The 21,540-nt window shown below is 36.8% G+C and overlaps 3 protein-coding genes across 5 annotated transcripts in view; 2 read left to right on the forward strand and 1 right to left on the reverse strand.

The window, feature by feature from the left end:
- loxl3b (lysyl oxidase-like 3b) overlaps positions 1-21,540 on the forward strand; it is a 372,166-nt gene that overhangs the window by 187,996 nt on the left and 162,630 nt on the right. The gene's annotated exons all lie outside the window — the stretch shown is intronic.
- The window catches only part of sfxn5a (sideroflexin 5a), a 152,454-nt gene that overhangs the window by 114,072 nt on the left and 16,842 nt on the right, over positions 1-21,540 (reverse strand). For 2 of the 3 annotated variants that reach the window (XR_012597282.1, XM_074660856.1), the window contains exons 13-14: positions 19,544-19,661; positions 16,965-17,801 (exon numbers count right to left, since the gene is read on the reverse strand). Coding sequence is in view for 1 of the 3 variants with exons in the window: in XM_074660856.1 (XP_074516957.1) it covers positions 17,724-17,801; positions 19,544-19,661 (196 nt within the window). In the remaining 2 variants the exon portion in view is untranslated. Of the gene's footprint in view, positions 1-16,964; positions 17,802-19,543; positions 19,662-21,540 lie in introns of those variants that run through there. The other variant, XR_012597281.1, reaches the window with a different exon arrangement.
- emx1 (empty spiracles homeobox 1) lies at positions 4,966-12,521 on the forward strand. The gene is made up of 3 exons (XM_074660858.1): positions 4,966-5,474; positions 8,723-8,907; positions 12,033-12,521. The coding sequence occupies exons 1-3, from the start codon at positions 5,129-5,131 to the stop codon at positions 12,198-12,200; spliced, it is 699 nt and encodes a 232-aa protein (XP_074516959.1). The 5' UTR covers positions 4,966-5,128; the 3' UTR covers positions 12,201-12,521.

A 21,540-nucleotide genomic window follows, 5' to 3' on the forward strand; every position in this document is an offset into this window, starting at 1 on the left:
AATAAAGAATCAATCAATCGAATGTTGTATTAACCTCGATGTTTTGTACTAAAGTCTAATCAGACTCCCAAACAACTGGGACTGGAAGTAAAACCCACTGAGGTCAAAGGCTCCAGCTGAGTCTTTAATCCTGTAAACATGCTCTGACTCCCTTCAACCACTGGATGGCAGCATTGGTCTAAAAACTCCACAGTGAATAAGGTTTAGTTGACTGGTGAGTGATTTCTCTTTGGAGGTAAAATGTCAGACAGTCTATGGAGCGAAGATATAATTTTTCTACAAACTGTTTCTCTGAATGTGAGGTTTTATCTACAGGCCTCTAACATTGTAAATAAAGTCACTTTTAAGGTCACTGGAGGCATTTCTGTGAAGTTATAATGAACTGAAGTATTATAATGTGTTTTCTTTACGTTTATGAGACACGTTTCTAAACATTATAATAAATAGAACTTTCGTATTACAGATTTAAAACTGTCATTAAGTACAATATATGGTTAAAACTCACCCATACTTATACTATTGTAATTTTCTTCATTAAATAAATCATATTTTTCTCAATCATTAAAAGTTAAGACACCATTATAAGGATGTCTTATTTAGGCCACTAGAGGGCAGAAGTTATATTAAATTAAACCATCTGTCTCCATCATGGTCTCTTCCTCTATTGTCCCTCTTTTCCTATATGACACCCCCAAAAAAAACATTATGGCTATTTGAAACTGACAATTAACTAGTAGAATATTTTAGACAATTGTGTGATTGAAGAGTTATATTGATCAGAGGATTTTTTTTTGTTTTGTTTTACAATAATTGAAATAAATGAAAATGATTTGTTGAACTCAGGTCAAAGTCATCTATTTTCTATATTCGCCCAAATTATTAGAAGACAAATGGACACAATGACTTCATGGAAGGCAGTAATGATCCTGGTGAAATAAAGTGAATCTAATTAATTTTATATAATAAGCTATCTGGGGAAATCAGAGGTTTTTTTTTAATCAAAATTGATCAGTTTTACATGCCAGTAATCAACTGTACCAGGAAATGTCTGCATATATACACCAATGTTCTCAGTCAGATTTCTTTTTTCACATTAACTTTGTACTTGTTGGGTAAAAACAATATATTTTTTCCATTGTTTACCACATAAAGGAGGTGTGGTGGTTAAGTGTTTCTCTGTGGATTTCTCCCATAATTATAATACTGTGTTTATGAAAAAAACCTGCAACAGATTGGATGAATTAACACTTTAGGAAAGAAAGTTAATTAAAATGTTTATAAACTTGTAAATCACATAGAAATAGTGGCACATATGTTGCACCTAAAATAAAGAGGAATGTGACCTCTTAAATCTCATCGTCTTTCATGTTAACTATTCTCTCTTTTGGTTTACTTAATTGGCCAATGTGTAACATGCTACAACTACTGTAGTCGTCCCATAATTAATATATAATCTAAAGACATCCAGTGTTAAGAGAGTAAGGTCTCAGCTCGCCAGGTATTGTCACTTATGCACTAAAATATCTCAGGAATACACTGTAAACAACTGCTGTTAATTTACAGCAGGATTTCAACAGTATTAAACCTGTTATTGCTAAAAACAGTGCTTTACTGTTAATACAAAAGAAAACCTGTTCAATTACGCTCATAGGCCGTTTTTTTACTGAACTATAATGCATTCTTAAAAAACAGCACTTTACTGCTGATCAACTGTCTAAAGGATCATCAGTAACAGTTTCATGCAGTATGTTTTTAATTCTGGGACCTGATCTGCACATGTGAGGCTTGTACATTGTACATGATTGTAAAATCAGTGAATTAGCTCTGTTCTTCACTCACATGTTGTTATGGTTTGCATTCTGTGCTTGTAGCCAGCTAGAGACAGACAGATTGGGAAAAGTGTCAACAAGTCTATTATAGCCTTTTTCCTAACAAGTGCCTTTAATTGTATTTAGTGTGATTATTCCTATGTCTGTAACCTGCTAAGTCTATTCATCTAGGCAAAAAATAATGTTTATTAAAATGTATGTAAAAAATAAATAGTGCATTAAAACAAATCAGTAAGATAATGTAAAAGAAAGGTGAAAAACAGCTATATAATGTATCTTTAAACAGTAAATTAACTGTAAAATACTGTTAAATTAATAAAAAAAAACAGTATTTTTCATTAACAGTACAAAGCTGTAAATTTCAGTGACAGTATAATAATGTTAATTTTACAGTAACATGAAGGCAACCCTGCTGCCAGTTCTTTACTGTTATTTTACTGGGAAATTCTTAACAGTGTATGAAACTACTCCAGAGGAATTTCACTATAAACCTATAAAACTGTCTTTTCCACTGAGTTTCCTGGTTGCAGATCACTTCAGTAACTCTGCTCTGGAGCCTCGGGGGAAAACCAACAGCAGCTACGGAACAAAGGTAGACTGCTCCACTGTTTTGGTTAATGCAGAGCGATTTGTTCATCTATTAACCAGCAGTGATCAGGGTCAGTGAGTAAAGGCCTGCAGGGTTTCACCATTAAACTCCACTGACTCAGTCAGCCAGCAAGTTCCTGCTGCTGCTGCTGCACTCTGGGTAACACAAAAAAGACACTTTAAATATCAAATCCTGCAATAAAGAGTCCTTACTTTACCCACAAAGACGTTATATCTTTATTAACCGATTAGATGCAAGTTATTCCCTGTGATTTCTCCACTGCAGAGTTCTTAAATTCGGATTTATAATGTCACCATAACACAATTCTTTTAAACATAACATGTGGTGCTACCAGCTTGTAATTTGCATCATTGCTGCAGCAGGATGATTGTGAAGAGGGTGCAGAACAGGATGATGACTGAATTGTACACTTTTTTTTTCTTAATTGATTATATGTATATGTGTTTTTGTATTTGTATATACTGCTTGTGCATATATGTGTATGTATGTATACAGTATATATAAATATATTTTATTTTACATTTTATTTCTTTTACTTGTGTATATTCTTTGTACTTATATATCTATTTTTTGTATATAATATGTTTTTCCTGTATCTATACTGGCTTATTTTATATTAATATTAGGTTTATTAAGTTTCTTTGTACCGAGAATGTTATTATTGGGGACGTTTGTGAATGTTTGTTCTGTTGTTTTAAAATGAACAAAAATCAATAAATATAATATTGAAAAAAAAACCATAACATGTAGATTAAATGAAAAGATTTGCACCCTGAAGGAAAAGTAACTCAGCAGAACTGCATGCAACAGTTATATTTTGACAATCATTTCATTTCGGTGATCATAATCTACAAACATTTTTAATAGGATTTAAATGTTTTATAAGCCTGTTAAGTGATTCTTCTGAGTCATGCATGCAAAGATATTTATTTTACACAAGGAAGAAAAAGCTTTTTTGGACAGCGACCACATTCCCAAGAACCTGCTGCTGTCTTTAGGAGCCTTTAGCTCTAAACGCCTAATCAACAACTTGTTTTACCTCATAATTTCCATCGGTAATGATTTTCTAATGCAACCTCGACGCAAACGAGCGTATTAAGAGGATAATTATTAACTTGGTTAGTGCACCATGGAGACTGAAGAGGAAACCTGCGAGCTGCAAACACACAATGACAGACTGCTGAGTTCCTCCTGCAGGAATCAGAGAATACATGCTGCTAAATTGTTCTTATATAGAGGACAAACTGAGCGACTCATTCTCCATTTAACAGCAGAGTGATGCGCATCAGTCAGTCCAACATGTTCATGTTTAAACCATAAAACAACTGGATTTCATTTTTAAAATGAATGCATTTGAAAAGACTAAAAGAAGGTTTTCTTGTGCGTCCTTCACAAACCTTACTGCATGTTTATATATTATTATTTGCACACTAATATTATGCACAATATAACATGCATTAATTTAAGTTTAGCTGTTTTGGAACTATATCTGTAAATGTACACATGTTCTTTTTCTGTACACAGTACAGAAAACAGTGTACACTGTAACATGAACTAATAAAAAGTTGTTCACAAAAAAAACCTTATTGCAAAGGAATAACTTAAATATCATTATTTCAATAATGTAATAAAGACATATTACTCAAGAACATTATTATTATTAATAATAATAATTATTTATATTTATTATTAATAATAATAAATTGAAGTTAATTTATAGCAGAATCGTATTTATTAGATAGGTTACAAATAGTGAATTACCTTTTTTTTGTTATTTTTTTAAATTTTGAAACAGAGAGCGTAAAGTTCAACATGCAGCCAAGAAATAAAATGACAAATTACGCATTAAAAATATCAATAAATGCAACATATTTATGCTTTTTTAATAGGAGGAAATAGATGCATTTGTTGATGAATGAATATTACCCGATTGTAAATCTGATTCAATAACTGAGAAAATGAATTAAATATCTGTCCAGGCTGGACTAACATGTTGTTTTAGACCATCATAAATGAAAATTGCGTAAATTATAACTGTGAAATGTAGGCTGTGATGGTCGAGAACAGCGCGTAAAGTGACCTTTTACGCAATTATTTCAGATAGAGCTAAAGGCCATGTTCAACACTGTATTTGAGGGTTAAAACACGATGTTAAAACGACTCAACTTCACTGTGAAAAGAGTGAAAATCCCACTCAAAAGTTGTTTTATATATGGTCACTTCTATAGACTTTCTGGCTGATTGAACAAGTGTTTCTCCTCCTCCTCCACTGGCCCAGACTGTTTCCCTGAAGAAAAAACCGAGATATTAAGGCTGAATAGGACACAATGAGCCATTAATTGGGTGCACACATGTTTTCTCAGCGTGTCTCTGTGACTAAGCTGCTCGGTCTGGTTGTGTGATCTATGGAGCAGGTACTTGAAGGAGACCTATTGGCAGGTTGCTCTGCTCCAATCAGCTCTCTCCGTGCGCGTATTGGAGGTTGGAGGCGCTTTTACTTGGTGCGCACTTGTGCACAGAAACCTCAGACTTCATGGATCATCAGGGCAATTTGCAGCACTGTTGAGTTTTGCAGCATCTCCACTGGACAACACCTCTCCATCTTTGGTCATGGTGCATCTCTGAGAGGGAGATCTGAAGGAACAAAGACTGATCACTTCTCTTTTTTGGTTTCTATTTCCATCCAAAGATGATGTTTTCTTCTGCAGGGAAGCGTTGCTTCACCATAGAGTCTCTGGTGGCCAAGGAGAACCCTCTGATCTCGGAGGATCCCATCCGTCCAACTGCTTTGAGTTACTCCAACCCGACTACAGATGTGTTAATGAACAGCTACCAGGCTCCTCCAGGCAGGTCCCTGTACCAGAGTCCGGACCTGGTGTTCCCAGAGAACCACCCCTCTCTCACCGTGGCTCCTCACCAGCTCGGAGGATCTCACCACCTGCAGCATCCGCACTTCTTCGGCACGCAACATCGAGACCCGCTCAACTTCTACCCCTGGGTCCTACGGAACCGCTTCTTCGGACACAGATTTCAAGGTGAGTGAAGATGCAAAATATGAATATGAAACAGATTTTTTTATTTTATGCAATTTATTTTGATGTGTGCAATTATTTATGCATAAAAAAATAAGTAAATAATAGGCTATTCTGCACATAAAATGCTAAATAAACTATCATTATTAGTGATGCAAAATATACGGAATATGAAACAGATTTTTTATTTTATGCAATCTATTTTGATGTGTGCAATTAAAAAAAAAGTAAATAGGCTATTCTGCGCATAAAATGCTGAACAAACTATTATATATCATATCATATAATTGGGTGTATGGGTTTACTGCCTTTTGCATAATTTAAAATAAAAAGTGAAGATGCAAAATATGAATATGAAACAGATTTTTTATTTTATGCAATCTATTTTGATGTGTGCAATTAAAAAAAGTTTTAAAAAAATAGGCTATTCTGCACATGCAATGTTGAATAAACTATTATTATTATATATAATTGGATGTTTACTGCCTGATGGAATTAAAAAGGTTTTTGTATAATAAAAAAAAAAAAAACTAACACTATTTCAGAAGCTATAAAAGCTTTCATCTTGTGCTTTTGCATTCTTAAAGTTCTAGACATAAAATGTATTTTTGGAATAAAGAAGCAAATCCATAAAATGCCCATAATTTGTTACAATAAAGTAATAACCTTTTTTCACACTGGCAGCTTGGCACTGATTTTTTATTTTATACAATCTGTTTTGATGTGTGCAATTAAAAAAAAAAAAATAGGCTATTCTGCACATAAAATGCTGAATAAACTATCGTTATTATATATCATATCATGGTTTTACTGCCTGATAGAATCAACAAGGTTTTTGCATAATTTAAAATAAACTAACACTATTTCAGAAGCTATAAAAGCTTAAATTTTGTGCTCTCTATCTGTGCAATATCCGTGATGCAATGTACACCTCAAGTGCAATTACCTCTGTTTACATTACATCTATTTTTATATTTTATACTTCTAGTGCAACACTTTTGTTTATATTTATTTATTACATCTACTTTACCTGTTTTATATTGCTTTATATCTGTGTGTGTGTTTTACCTGTTATATGTTTTATCTGCCTCGTTTAGTCTTGTCAAGTATTTGTTTTAAAGCACTGACCAGAAGTGGCAACTGTGAATCTCGTTGAATTTAATACAGTGACAATAACGCTTTCTATTCTGAGAGGTTTCCATATTTTAATGAGATGACAGATACTTGCACATGGATGTCAACATTGGAAATATGTCTTAGTTGAACAATATATTGCAGCAATAAAGGAACCAGACCACCAGGTTAGCAGCAGGCTGCTCTCATATTTCCACTCTCATTCGCCCTGCAGCGACTCTCTCAGAGAGCTGCAGCAGCACAAGATAAGCTATGATGTAGATTTGGTTTTTTTTCCATACAAGAAAACTCGCCCTAGGTTATAAGCTCATTATATTCAACAAATTCTACAACAGACAGGCTGTAGAGACAAAAATGATAAAAATCCAGGATAATAATTTAAACATAATAGGAATAGAAAGGTTAAATCCTGCAAATCAGCAGCACGGCCTGCAGTGATTTATCTAAACCTCAGCGCCATTGTGTACGAATTATTATTTAATAAATATTTATTTATATATTTATAAATATTTATTATTACCTATTAGAGCATGTTGTATGAGACAACTTTTATTTCATATTGCTTTTTATTGCATTCTTAAAGTTCTAGACGTAAAATCTATTTTAGAATAAAGATTCAAATCAATAAAATGCCCATCATTTATTACAATAAACTAATAGTCTATTTTTACACTGCCAGTTTGATGTATCCTAATTATATTGTAGGTTAATTTATTAATATTCAATAATGACCTCTGGTTGGGCTTGTTAGGATAAAAGAGCACAAAAAAAGTTAAAATATTTTTTAGATAATAAAAATATATGGTCACTATCAACATAGAACGAAAACTACTTTTTTATATTCAGAAATTAAAATGTTTTATCATAAAATAAACTGAATATTTTTCATTTATTACACCTTTCTGACAAAATATTGGGAAATATATCACAGTGAAAGCTAAATAAGTTAATTATTAATTAAACTAAATTTACTGTAAAAATAATACAATAAATAATAATAATAATAATAATAATAACAATAACAACAATGATCACAAAACACTATCGAACTTTATCTTATTTGCTATTTTTTCAGTAAATATAATTCAATTAGAATATAATTGTTTATCCGGCTATATGTATATTATTGGCAATTTATTATATAAATATCTAATGTCGATTTTCTCCAAAACTAGAACCGAGTTGAGCACGGAGGTCATTTATGTTGGTTAATTTGGTTAAACTCGTATGAATTAGTTTAATCGGTCAATTTACATCCATAACAATAAAAATAAAAGTTATTAAAAACGCTTAAAAAATTATTTTTTTCAATCTTGTACAGCACTTTAATTACAAACTATTTGCAAATCAAATGGGTTTATATGCGTTTAAGGACTCTATTGCATAAATAAATAAATGCATGATTTTGCAGTAGGCCTATTACAAAAATTATAGCGGTAGAAAAGGAACTTTTGATGGAAACACAATGGTCGCTTTGTTAAATAGGAATTACTTACCAGCGAATATTTAATTTCTGGTAAATGGTATTATTATGGCATTATAATAATAATAATAATTATTAAGCTATTAACTACTACAAAGCTTACTAGACATAATAATAATAATAATAATAATACCATTATGGCATTATTATTATTAGGCTATTAACTACTACTAAGCCCACTACACATAATAATACCATAATTATTATTAGGCTATTAACTACTACTAAGCTTACTAGACATAATAATATTACCATTATTATTATTATTATTAGGCTATTGACTACTACTAAGCCCACTAAACATTATAATAATAAATGTAATAATAAATAGTAAATATAATTTATAAATAAATATATGTAAATATATATATAAATGAGATAATAAATAATAATAAATAGATTGGAAGTTTTGCTTGACCTTTGCTTTCCATTACCATGATAAAGACAACTAGAGCATCATTAGGTCACTTTGCAGTCGAGTAGTTCCTATTAACAGGCTGTTCACACTGTTTCTGATGAGCTCTCCTGTAATAGAGCTTCAACACTCAGTCACTGAGCTGTCGAGGTAAAATAAAACCAGGTGTGATTAACAACGTTAACGGTTACCTTGTCTCCTTTACCCCCGGTGTCTCAGGTAACGATGTGTCCCAGGACAGCCTGCTCCTCCACGGTCCCTTCGCCAGGAAACCTAAACGCATCCGGACGGCCTTCTCTCCGTCTCAGCTGCTCCGTCTGGAGAGAGCCTTCGAGAAGAACCACTATGTGGTCGGAGCCGAGAGGAAGCAGCTCGCTAACAGCCTGAGTCTGTCCGAAACACAGGTGAGTCTGTCTGAAACACAGGTGAGCTGATGATAACACCTACACGTGGCCTAACGGACCGACGGCTGCTTGTTTGTTGGATTCCTCTATGAAACACGGCTAATTATCACCTACTAATTGTTTATAAAATAAGCAACTGTCCCTTTAACAACTAAAATCGTCTTAATTGTTGATAATTTATAGCTAATTAAAGTTAGTTAACTAGTTTACTGAGAAGTCATTTTTCTTTAGTGTTCTCGCTGCTGCCAAGTATCGCGATATTTCATACATGCGATATTTGTACAATAAACACAGAAATGGTGGGAATATTGCCATTTAGCCTATTTTTTTCCTGTATTTTCTCTAGCACAAGGGATTGGTGTGTTAAATATTTGGGAGATAATTAAATTTTATTGTAAATTTCCCCACTGCGGGGCTAATAAAGGAATATATTATCTTATCTTATTATTCATAATCATAACTTCAATTTCAAGCAGCAAAATTATAGCAAAGTCAATTATTTTTTATTTTACTGTAGGTTTAGAACTGTTATCAGTACTGTTAATATCTGTAGGGCTAGTTTAAAAAAAAAAAATATTTAAATGTTACAGTGGTTTGAATAGGTTAGTTGTTATTTACAAATAAAGATTCATCTAAATGCAGGCTATTATGTTGCAAAATGTGAGATTCAACTATGTTAATGACAGGAAATTATAAATTAACAGTTTGAAATCATCTTGTGTTTATGGCTGTATTGTACACTTTTAATGAAATTCAAACTTATGTAGATACATAAATCTGTGCCTCCATCCTCCCTTCTCCCATTCATACAGGACAAGGCTGCAGTTTAGTCAGTTAAAACGTCTCTTAAAAGGTGTTTAATTCATGCATGTTATAGGATAAAGGAGTGTAAATATTATTGATGGTTATGTTTAATGAGTCCACATTATCTGGGTGTCAATTAGGCCTAATAGGCAATATAAAGAGGGTTTCCTGAGTCAGCGATATGGATAAATAAATGCTGCTTGCAAGTTTTGTGTCAGTCAATAAAAGCTTGCAATTAAGCACCAATTGCATTATGCAAATTATAATGACAGTGAACTGAATATTAATTAACTCACTCAGTTGTTATTTGGTCTTTAGAGGGAGCACTTAAGGACCCCAACATGGGGACTAGTAGACAGATTCAGACTGATTATTCAATATCACCCTCAGCAGGTAAAGAAAGGCACAACTTGTGAGAAAAAAATAATGAATGCTAAAGTAAAAAGCTGCATTAATACAGCTACACCTTTTCTGTGGCTGGTAAACTAGCCCACTAACACTTTGGCAGGTTCCTATCCATCATTTTAGGCCAACACACAGTATATCGTGGCTCTTTGAGAGTTTCAGTCACAACAGTTTTTACTATATGTAGAATGAGCCTGAAGCTTAGTAAGAGTCAAGAAGTAATAGAGGAGGAAGCTCATATGAGTGCCTGTGCTGCTATTTAAAAAATGCATCCTGACCACGTATATGTTACGAATAGGCAGCCAAGCTCATATTCCAAGGTCATACCAGCAACACTAGAAGCTATTTAACCCGTCAGCCTTTCCCGTGCATTAATGCAGCTGTGAACGCAAAGACAAGTTGTTGATTTGCTTTTAAATCAGAATCCTTTTAAAAGAGCATTTTGCAAAAGGGATGCTGGGGTGACAAATGATGCAGGGAGGAAATTCAAAAGTATTGGTTTTGCTGTGATTGTTGGATTGAGACTAAAAAATCTGAAGGTGGAGTTTTAATGTAATGGTAGAAAGTGAAGACAACCACTACAGGGGGGGAATATAATTACATTTTGGGAGGAAAATAGAATTGGATACATGCTTTTCATTTTTTAAACAGAATAAAAAACTGTGGCATGGATTGTGAAAGTCAATTTTTTTTCAAATTTATCTTGACTTGAAGGGTCCGCCACATCAACACACAGACATTTAAACTCGTCATTGTAAGAAAATCCCAGGTAGAACTGAAACAATTAGCCAATCAAGTGATTATTTGAATGAAAAAAAAAATTGGCAAGTAGTACATTTTCAAGCAAAAATGGCAAACATTTTCTTGTTCCAGCTTCTCAAATGTGAAGATTCGTTGCTTTTCTCCATTTTATAACATAGTGAACTGAATTTATTTGGCTTTTGGATGGTTGAATGGGAGAGAAAACCCAAGGTATTTGACAGCGTCACCTTGGACTTTAGGAAATTGGGCATTTCTTTTGCAATTTTTTCGACGTTTTATAGACCGAGCGATTCATCGACTAATTGTGAAAATACTCAGCAGATTAACAGATAATGAAAATAATCGTTAGTTGCCGCCTCAATCACAGGTTTTATTAAAAACAACATTAGCAGTGCCCTAGAACTGAAGTTACACCTGTCTGATAAGTCAAAATGTCCACCTTGAGAAAGGTCTATTGGATATTGTTTATAGGTAAATCAGGGCCTCCAATACCGATTCCGATACCCGAACTTGCGGTATCGGCTGATACCGATACCGATCCGATACCAGTGTGATGAAATTTTTTTTTGTTATTATTATTATTATCTAACAGCTGTTTACTACTGACCATGTATGAATTGTGGACAGTAGTCAGTGGCAGCCACGATACATCCAGGGAAACTGAACAGTGAAGGCTACTGTTTTGGAGCGGCAAAGAAACAAGTTGATTTTTTTCTGGGCCAATAAATGATGGTATGAGATCAGTGCATAGACTGGCACACTGGCCGATACCCGATCCCGAATTTTGGGCACTATCGGATGCATTTCTGATACTGGTATCGGAACACTTCTACTTTCCTCGACCAAAAAAATTCTTAGTCGACTAACACTCACACGATTTTGTCCGCTAATCGATTAATTGATTTAATCTCCACAAAGAATCACACAAAAAGAACCACTTTAAATCTTGTGTTTACCAGAGATGTGCTCATAAGTTTCTTGGTCCTTCAGCATGATAAAAGTATAAAAAACGACTAATCGACTAAAGAAATCTTAGTAGACTAAGACCAAAACGACCAATTAGTCGACTAAGAGGGAACAGCCCTTGAAATGACACAACAGCCTGCTTAACAAAGCGCATCATCATCATTAACCCTGTTCATCTTCCTGTCCAGGTGAAGGTGTGGTTCCAGAACAGGCGGACCAAGTACAAGCGACAGAAGCTGGAGGAGGAAGGACCAGACAGCCAGCAGAAGAAGAAGGGAAACCACCACATCAACAGATGGCGCATGGCCACCAAGCAGCCCAGCTCCGAGGACATAGACGTGACCTCAGAGGACTAAAACTGCCGTCCAACCTCCGACAATGCTGCCCTAAACAAAACCCTGAGGACCAACACTATTTATTATGTAATATTATTAAGTAGACACATTAGAGGAAGAACTAAATATGTGCTCATGTCTTCATCGAGGTGCTACACTGGAAAAAAAAAAAATTTAATGACATCCATCCTGAATGTCTCCGGATGAGGAGAGATCCGTCCATCATTTAATGATCTTTGGTGTGACGACCAAAGATGAAGAGAAACAACGTCAACCTCCATCATAGTCTGTTTTTTTAAATATTGTACATAGTCCACGTATAAAAGGTTGTTTTTGAAAGAGGCTATTTGTTTCATTAAAGCTGTTTTTACCACCTGCTTAGGTCATTAACACCTCATTGCTCACCCCACCCACTCCGCCACCTGTGTATCATGTTAATTTAAATTTCTCCTCATATGTTGTCACACACTTTTAATCCACCCAGTGACTCGGAGAACAAGCCAGAAGAATGAATGAATGTGTCAACAAAGATCCAGATTTGCGGCATGATTTTATTTTCTCTGGTGACTTGACGCCCATTCCAGCGCTCTGCTATGCTAATAATGAAGATTCTGCACAGAGGGGCGATTCATGACCAGCTGTGCATGACTCTGGGACAGACGAGACCTCTGGTGTTAGGGGCGAGTTGTGCCACACAATAAAAAGCGAGTTCCCAGCTTTGTGCTTCTCCTGCCGTGCCACTTGTGTCAGTGTGGGGTGATGGATGACCTCTCCGCTTGTTGAATGTCATGCAGATTTCATTAAGTGTAGTATAAAACATATATGAGAACATACTTTTCAAGCAGAACATGTAAGTACAAAAAGATGTTTTAGAAATAAAAACTATTTCTCTCATGAGAAACGTAATGTTTTTGTGTAATTCAGGTCTCACTTTGTACATCATGTCGACCAGGCTGCAGGTTTTTCACTCCAACCAGCCGTTACAGCTGCAGGTTTCACTCATTAGTTGCCTCCTCTGCGACTGAAGGTGGAAATCAGTGTGAAACATGCTGTTCTAGTGTTTGATTGGAATAAAAACCTGCAGACGCTTGGGCCGTTGTGGCTCAGGAAGTGAACAGTTCAACCACAGAAGGATCTTCCATGTCCAGGCTGTTTTATGCGTTAAAGAGGACCTATTATGCTTTTGTGCTTTTTCCCTTCCCTTTAGTGTGTTATATAGTTTTTTGTGCATGTATGTAAAAGTCTTGCAAAGTCCACGTCAAAGTGAGTTAGTCTCACAGAAACACTGCTCCTTAACTGCCTTTTCTTCCGTAACATGGTGATGTCACCAAGTAACACATTTGCATAACGGCTAGTTTGGCACACGCTCAAACAAAGCTGGTGAAGCTGGGGACACAACAAGCCGACGTCAGAGAACCAGCGGCAACGAAGGCCGCCCGTTGAGTCGCCTCACGTTGCCTTTGTTGTGGCCAAAACGTTACACGCGAAAAACGCCGCAAAGACTACAGCCGACGGCCAGTTACCACGTACGTTCTGCACCTGCGTGAGATGAAAGAACTCTTCACACCATCAGGCGGCAGCAGTCTGTATTTGTCATTCAAAAAGGGAAACCGAGGACGGCGGATATACAAGCCGTTGTTATGATACGTACAGGAAACAAACAAAGCGGCGTCTGCCGACCATTTTCACACCACTCTCACTCACCACTTAGCTTCATTCCAGATGGCCATGTTGATGTGAAAATATCCGTGTATTGGAACGATCAGATGAGATGAAGATGAAAAATGACTTTACTCGTTTGCTTGCTTTCCTCACGTCCGTTTCTTTTCTCGTGCACTGATTCGTTTAAGCTGAACAGCCAATCAGAGTGATTTCTCTCACCGACGGGCGGCGCCGCCGATTCAACACGCTCAGACACGGGCAGACTAGAGGCGACGGTGCGGGACACACCACAAAAACTAGACCGACAGGCGCTCACTGACGGCCCCAAACTGTCCAATGGCTGACTGATGGCTTGGTGTGTCTGGACCTTTAGAGCGGAGCAGGAGCAGAGAACGAAGAGTTTGGTTCGGTTGACCAATCACAACAGAGGGCAGCTGACCGATCAGAGAAGCTGCAGCACAGTCGGTACGAGAAAAATAAAGCGTTTTCTTTCAAAGCATGTAAACATGTTCAAGTAGAAACCCAAAACACAAGTATGAACCTGCAAAGCATAATAGTTCCTCTTAAAAGCTAGAGCTAAAAGACATCCCTACACCCAGAAAGTGAAAATTAAAAGGAGAGTGAGGATAAAAATGAACGGTATAAATAGGTTTCTCTTAGGTTGGGAGCCACTGATGGAGACTGAGGTGTCAGGAATGTTGCAGGACAGTTGCACAGGTGTCAGGTGTGTTACCTGTCGGCCGGTATTTCCTCTGAATTCCAGCAGAAGGGGAACACAGAAATAATTCCCATCTAGACGGTGAAACCTGTGAAAAAGAAAAAGGGGGAAAGTAGTTACTATTGTGCGGCGGCTCTTTCACCAAACCACCTCAGTATTCACCTGTCAAAAGAAACGGAAGGAATCTCGTCCTAATGACCCTGAGGCTTTAGAGATGAGCCCTGCCGTCTGACCCTGATGATGTTTTGTAAGCTAAGAAACAGAGAGACAAGCGAGGAACAGGGGGGGGGGAGGCGGGAAGGTAAAACACACTGCAGCAGTCTCACCTTTTTACAAACAGCTGCAGTTGCTAAAAGGGGCCTTGTTTTGAGTTTCCAGGATATCCTATACTCACTGCAGGTGCAAATACATGCAAAGAGATTCCTTATTGTCCAAATAAACACCATCAAAAGGCGTTTTTTAACCAGTACAGTAGCTCACTCAAAGCACTGTAAGCGTCTTTTTGTCAAGCAGGTGTGCTTAAGGCCAATCACATCTCGGTTAGGTAAAAGGTCAGCACGATTAACGAGAGCTGCACCTCTCATTTGTCTGTTAGGAAAACAATTAAGGGGAAAATGGCGCCCGTCTCCCTAAACGCTGCGTCTCCTGTCGCCTGAGTCAGCAGAGAGGAGAGTTCAGGGTGAGAACAGGAATCCACCATGAGAAACAAAGAGTCTCTCCAGAGTGCTGCGAGGTGGGGGAAGGAGGCTGCTGCTGCTGCAGAGAGGTGTTGGAGAGCTGAACAGAAAAACAACGACTGGTTTGATCATCATTGTTTGATTACCTGTTTTCTGTTGGAAGAAAGAAGCCTCCTCTTTTCTCAGCTAACACTGCAAATTACACGTTTTATTGTTGGTTATAAAATTGCACGTCGAGTGATAAATCATGCAGCGTGGTCACAGTTGTCACATTGCATCAGTTTCAGTCGAGCAGCACACTGAATTACAAATTACAGCCTCATTACTGAAAAAGAAAGGTTTTAAATAATGTTCAAAATGACTGACAAAACAGTTGGATTCTGCTCATTATGGACTGTGACTGAAATGACTTAAATTACCTCATTTGAGATATTTGCATACACATCTGGCACTTGCAATTAAACTAAAGTGTGCTAGAGATCAGATTAAAAATGTTCTTTTCCCAAAATATAAAAATATATATCATATTCAAATGTCTGAGTGTTTGTTTCAGACAGTTTGTTCAAAAGTTATGACGGAAGATACAAACAAGACATCCATGAATTTAAAAATGCAGAAAACATCTTTACAAAATTGGTACTAAAGCTGAACTCACTATGGATTATTATTCAACGTTATGAGCTAAATTGTTGAAATATAGTCCGAGGAAACAGCCATCAGGCAACATTTTTGTAAAACTCTCAACTTTACAGTGAACATTTTCATGCAGAACCAAATGTGATGCTGATATCTGATAAAATTGGGTTTCGTTTTTATTTGTCTCACCCGGGTTGTGTGCCACAACGTACACCCAGCATCCTCCACTGATCCTGCATGTGGCTTCTTGTCGATTCACCGCGCTGCGTTCCCTCACAAACATACTAATCACACAGATCATGACAAAAGATAATACTTGAAGACAGGAAGTTTATATAAATCAAGTGCAAATACAAACACAAAGTAGCATTTTAATAAGAAGAGAAAAATGTACAAAATAAAAAATCTTCTCATTTTAGGTTAAGACTTTAAAATATCATTACTGTGATTTATATATTTGTACATATTTACTTAATTTGACTAGAACAAATGTAGCTTAGAAAGAGTAAATGAACTTCCACAGAGGTGGAAGCAAATCTAAAAGATGAATCCTTTAACGTGGCATCAAAGTAAAACCAACTGTAGTTGTTTTATTGCATGACAGTGACTGATTCCAGTTAGAGGAGCTAAAGCACATATTGGGATTTAAAGTTAATTAAAGGAACAGTGTGTCGCATTTAGGGAGATCTATTGGCAGAATTTGAATATAATATTAATAAGTATGTTTTCTTTAGTGTAAAAATCACCTGGAAATAAGAAACGTTGTTATTTCGTTACATTAGAATGAGCCGTTAATATCTACATAGGGAGTGGGTTCTCTTCACGGAGTCGGCTGCCATGTTTCTACAGTAGTCCAGAACGGACAAACCAAACACTGGCTCTAGAGAGGGACATTCGCGTCGGCCAACATAGTTTCAGTTTCAGTTGGTTGCAATCTGCAACCTCACCGCTAGATGTCGCCAAATCCTACACACTGTTCCTAAAAATGAGATTTTCAATACAAAACAAAACAAAGTGTCATCGGATGATTTCAAAGGAGATATTGATGTGTTTTGTAACTTAATATAGTTCACAGGTCCGAGTTTTGAAAGTTTTAGTGGCACTATAACAAAAATCAGACAGAGTTACATTTCCATTTGGCTGAATTTCTACATCCATTAAATCAGTGGTTCCCAACCTGGGGGTCAGGGCCCCTACGAGAGGTCGCAAGATTAATCTAAAGGGTTGCAAGATGATTGTCCAGGTATGAAATAATGAAAAAACTAAATTCTGATCAACAAAATTATGTTTATTTTTCTAACTTTTCTCTAATCTTTGCTTCTTTCTTGTGCAATACTGTAGTTTTAAAATGATTGATACGAAACAATCTGAGAGGAGAAAACAACGCTTTGATTGAACAGCTCACAGCTTATAGACATACAACCTGTGACAGTGAGTTGTTGGGTTGGTCGCAAAAGAAGTTTGGGAACCCTTCATTAAATTATAAAAAAGAAACAAAAGAAATCACAAAAATACATTCATCCTGACTTCATTCACAGTTTTTACAATCCAGACCACCTACAATCATTTAGACGTGCCATTTGGTGTTATTTCATTGGTAAGTGCCCATGTTATAAAATTGATAATTTCTGAGGTGTTGCTATATATCCTTCATCACAATATGTCATTATGTGTTATTGCTTATTGTCTTGGCGTAAACAACACGTATTCCCAGTATCAACTGCCTTTCTCTGCAACCGTATGCTAACTTCTCACTGGATAACGCAGCCAAGTTTACCATGATTCAGTCTCTGGCAGCTTCATGATGAGCGGCGGGTCCTATATCTTCACGTGTCGGGCCGTAGAGATCGCTCACAGGCCTTTATTGTATGTCACAATCTTACAATCTGTTGCCATGGCGATCTCCGGCTCCAGCTCACTCACACTGATCTGTGGGAATCAAAGCAGCACAAAAAGGTCAATTAGTGCAAATAGAAATGCGTGCCACAATATGTCAGATATGAAATGTTAACATACTGCAAGTGACCGCTGTAGATGAATCACAGTCATCTACGTGAGCCGCTACTTAAAGATTTTAAACAGTTTGTAACTAAATAATTCTTAAATTCTGTAAATGTTCTGTATTTACTGCTAATGTGCAAAAAGAGCCAATTTGGCAGATGAAAGTCTAATTTGAGGTTTTCATCTCCTAATATTTGAACCAGAGACAGATGGCTGTTGGAGTTGGAGGCAGAATCCTAATCAGACATCTTGGTAGGTGTGAAATGGGGAAGTGGGACAAATTGAGTAGGCAGGAGGTCCAGGGGAGCAGGGCATTCATGTTGCTTTTTAGGGACTTCTTTTTTTTCTACACCTGCTATCTTTGCCAAAGTGCAAAAAAAAGGACTTGTGAGAGAAAAACAGGCCCCTCCGTGGAACGGGAGGCGGCTTTTCACAGGACTGTTGGCGACACATATGTCTGAAGTTTTTTGCCATATGGCTGTCTGAGCTATTTCCAGCGGTAATTAAATCCTAAACATTTTAAAGCCAGAGCTGGTTGGCTTTTGTCAGCAAGTCATTTGGCAGAGGGAAGACAAAGAGAGAGATGGAGTGAAAAACAAAACCGCGGCGTAGCCGTTTAATGAGTAGAGTGACACATACTGAGGCAATGAGGCTAAAGTTAGACCTCAGCACTGGATGAATGGAGACTCTGGGCAGATCACAACAGAGCAGGTTAAGTCTCAGAGGGCTACGCCTCATTAGGACAGAGCCTCTGTAAAGCTCAATGGGGAACGATAAAGAGGTCAGGAGACTCCGGTTATCAACATCAGTCAGTGAAACACACTCATGGCAGATATTTAATACAGCAGGGATGTGTTTTTGTGTAGACTGTCCTCTTTCCAGGTCTTTCGATCTGTTTGGCAACACCTTAGGAGCTGCTTGATATCCTCCTGGATCCATCTTTTCATATTAGTTTCACATTATATGCATACGTTCTGTCATATGGACTGTAATTTTATTATGTTGGTTATTCTGCACACACCACATCTATTATTGCACGTCTGTCCGTCCTCTAAGACAGATCCCTCCTCAGTTGCTCTTCCTGAGGTCTCTTCCATTTTTCCCTGTTAAAATGTTTGTTTGTTTTTTAATTTTTGGTTCAGTTTTTCCACATCCGCTGCGAGGGTCATAAAGGACAGATGGTGTTGCATGCTGTAGCCCCTGAGGCAAATTTGTGATATTGCGCTATCTAAATAAAAATGACTTGACTTGATGTGATGAAAAAAGGCAAAAAATAACACAAGGAGCCGAGTTAAAGAATCTTTTGATCGATTCTTTTCTGAGCAATACGGTTTAAACCTATTCACAGTTAATGAAAACTTTCACAATTTACTACTGTCTGGCACCTCTCTCAAATGAAATAAATAGCAACAGCTCTTTATTTGTAATTACTCTATAAAGAAGGACTAAATAGTTAACATGAGGAGTGACGGACAGAAAGCTTTGCCCCAGTACTGCCGCCATTTGGTTTGATTGACTACATTTTAAAAAACAAAAGAAGAATTTCGTAGATCAACTTCAGACCAAGCCGTGTTAGAGGGCCCACTAATGCACTATTATATGATGTTGAAGGAAAGAGGAAAGACATATTCCTTGGTAGAGAATAAAGTTTTTTAGGGTGGGTGACGTACCTGGGACATCTGTGGGAAGAGACTGATGGCGAGAGGCAGAGCCAGGCCGAAGGCGGCGAGAACCACCAGACTGTGGACGGGCAGGACGAGCCTCCGCCGTCTCTGCAGGAGAGGAAGCCTGGTGGGACACAGAGGAGACAGACACACCGTTACCTTATTCACTTTACAGTTAATGTATAGATAGGCGTTGTGGTGGTGGTGGCTCTGGTGATGCATCTTCCACAACCGATACATTACATGGTAAAGAGACAGCAGTATTATACTGAATCTTTTTTATGCAGATGCCACAAACATTTTCAAAAAGCAGGAGTTAAAGCAAATGTTTTAAATGTTAAAATACAGCACAGTTAAGAGGAGTAAATCTTGGCAATTAGTCGTATTTGTCAAAACCAATTTCAAGCATCAGGTTATGGGCACTTACTGGCAGAAACCATCAAGAACAGGAAGTGAAAATATGAAGAATATTATGCCCTCCATTTAAGCCAAAATGCAGAATTATCAACCTTCCATGTCAAAATGAAAGTTGGGATTTTATTGACTTCATGTCACAGAAACACGACATCCTGCATGTCAGACACAACTCTAAATATCTTCATTAGATATCAACCCATGGTCAGAAAGATGGCTCCATTATGAAGTGTGAATGGTATATTTCCTGAGGATCAGAAGATCAAAGTTTTTAGGGCTGCAACTAAAAATTATTTTCATTGTTGATTATTTTCTCAATTAATCGATTAGTTGTTCGGTCTATAAAATATCAGTAAATGGTGAAAAATGTGGATCAGTGTTTCCAAAAGCCCAAGATGACGTCCTCAAATGTCTTGTTTTGTCCAAAGATATTCAGTTTACTGTCATAGAGGAGTAAAGAAACCAGAAAATATTCACATTTAAGAAACGTGAATCAGAGAATTTAGACTTTTTCTCCCTTAAAAAATTACTCAAACCAATTAATCAATTATCAAAACAGTTGTTGATTAATTTAATAATTGACAACTAATCGATTAATTTAATAATTGACAACTAATCAATTAATTGTTTTAAGTTTTATTAATTTGGGAAACTTGAAAAACAAACACAAGTTTAAAAATTACAGATTCAATGGTATCTGTTCAGGAACATTTAGCTCAAAAAGCCAACAGGAAACTACAAACTTCCAATGAAATGCACCATTATACTATACTGTATTACCAAACTCTTTTTTAAAAAAAAAAACCCAGCATTTCTCTGTTCATGCAAAGTTTGACTCAACAACGAACAGTTGAATCACCTGTAAAGGCTTATTAACTATTTTAAAATATTCATATTTACAGTTCAATCTTTGCTTTTATTGTCATGTGTTTGTTGTGTTAACTTAAATAATCCCTCACGAATATCGTAACAGTTTTGAAAACCATCTATTAGAAAAGCTGCATTTTCTCCATCTGAACAAAACAGACTTTTTAAGGACGTTTTAAAGACCAATCTCCAAAAATATATTTTCTCGTCTCAGCCCATATTCCTCCTCCCTCCTCGCTGCCCTCCGTAGTTTAATCCCCCTCTTCAGTGAGCGGGACGGTGAACTCAGCAGGAGCTTGAGAAAGAGCCGCTCCATCTCTCCTCCACCAGCGACGCCTCTCCGCCTAACGAGGAGAGCTACTGCCTAATGAGGGAGCTCATTAACACATACGGCTTCCATGGTTTAATTAGGCTACACACACACACAAACGTGCAGATACACATCTTAGAAGTGGGTTACAAAGAGAAAAGTCAATGGGAGAAAAGTTGTGAGTGATGAGGGAAGGTTTGGGCACAAGTTTGAAAACCTTCAAATCAGGTGAAAAACTTGATGTTATCCAAAATTAATGACACAATTTCACGTAATGCTGGCTGCGTTCACATGCACTGAGTAACCTGGCTAGTGGCCATATTCTGGTTGAGGTCTTACCCGGGTTTAACTGTTTACATGAACCTCTGACACCGTGACTGAGCCTCCCTGTCGCCACGAGAACACCAATTAA

The sequence above is a fragment of the Sebastes fasciatus genome, chromosome 15 (genome assembly GCF_043250625.1).
Source record: "Sebastes fasciatus isolate fSebFas1 chromosome 15, fSebFas1.pri, whole genome shotgun sequence".
Lineage (NCBI taxonomy): Eukaryota > Metazoa > Chordata > Actinopteri > Perciformes > Sebastidae > Sebastes > Sebastes fasciatus.

Bases quoted from the DNA above. Each gene is read 5' to 3' on its own strand.
- emx1 (XM_074660858.1), top strand. From the start codon at position 5,129: ATGATGTTTTCTTCTGCAGGGAAGCGTTGCTTCACCATAGAGTCTCTG. The intron at 5,475-8,722 runs GTGAGTGAAGAT...CCGGTGTCTCAG, and splicing joins CTTCGGACACAGATTTCAAG to GTAACGATGTGTCCCAGGAC. The intron at 8,908-12,032 runs GTGAGTCTGTCT...CTTCCTGTCCAG, and splicing joins TGAGTCTGTCCGAAACACAG to GTGAAGGTGTGGTTCCAGAA.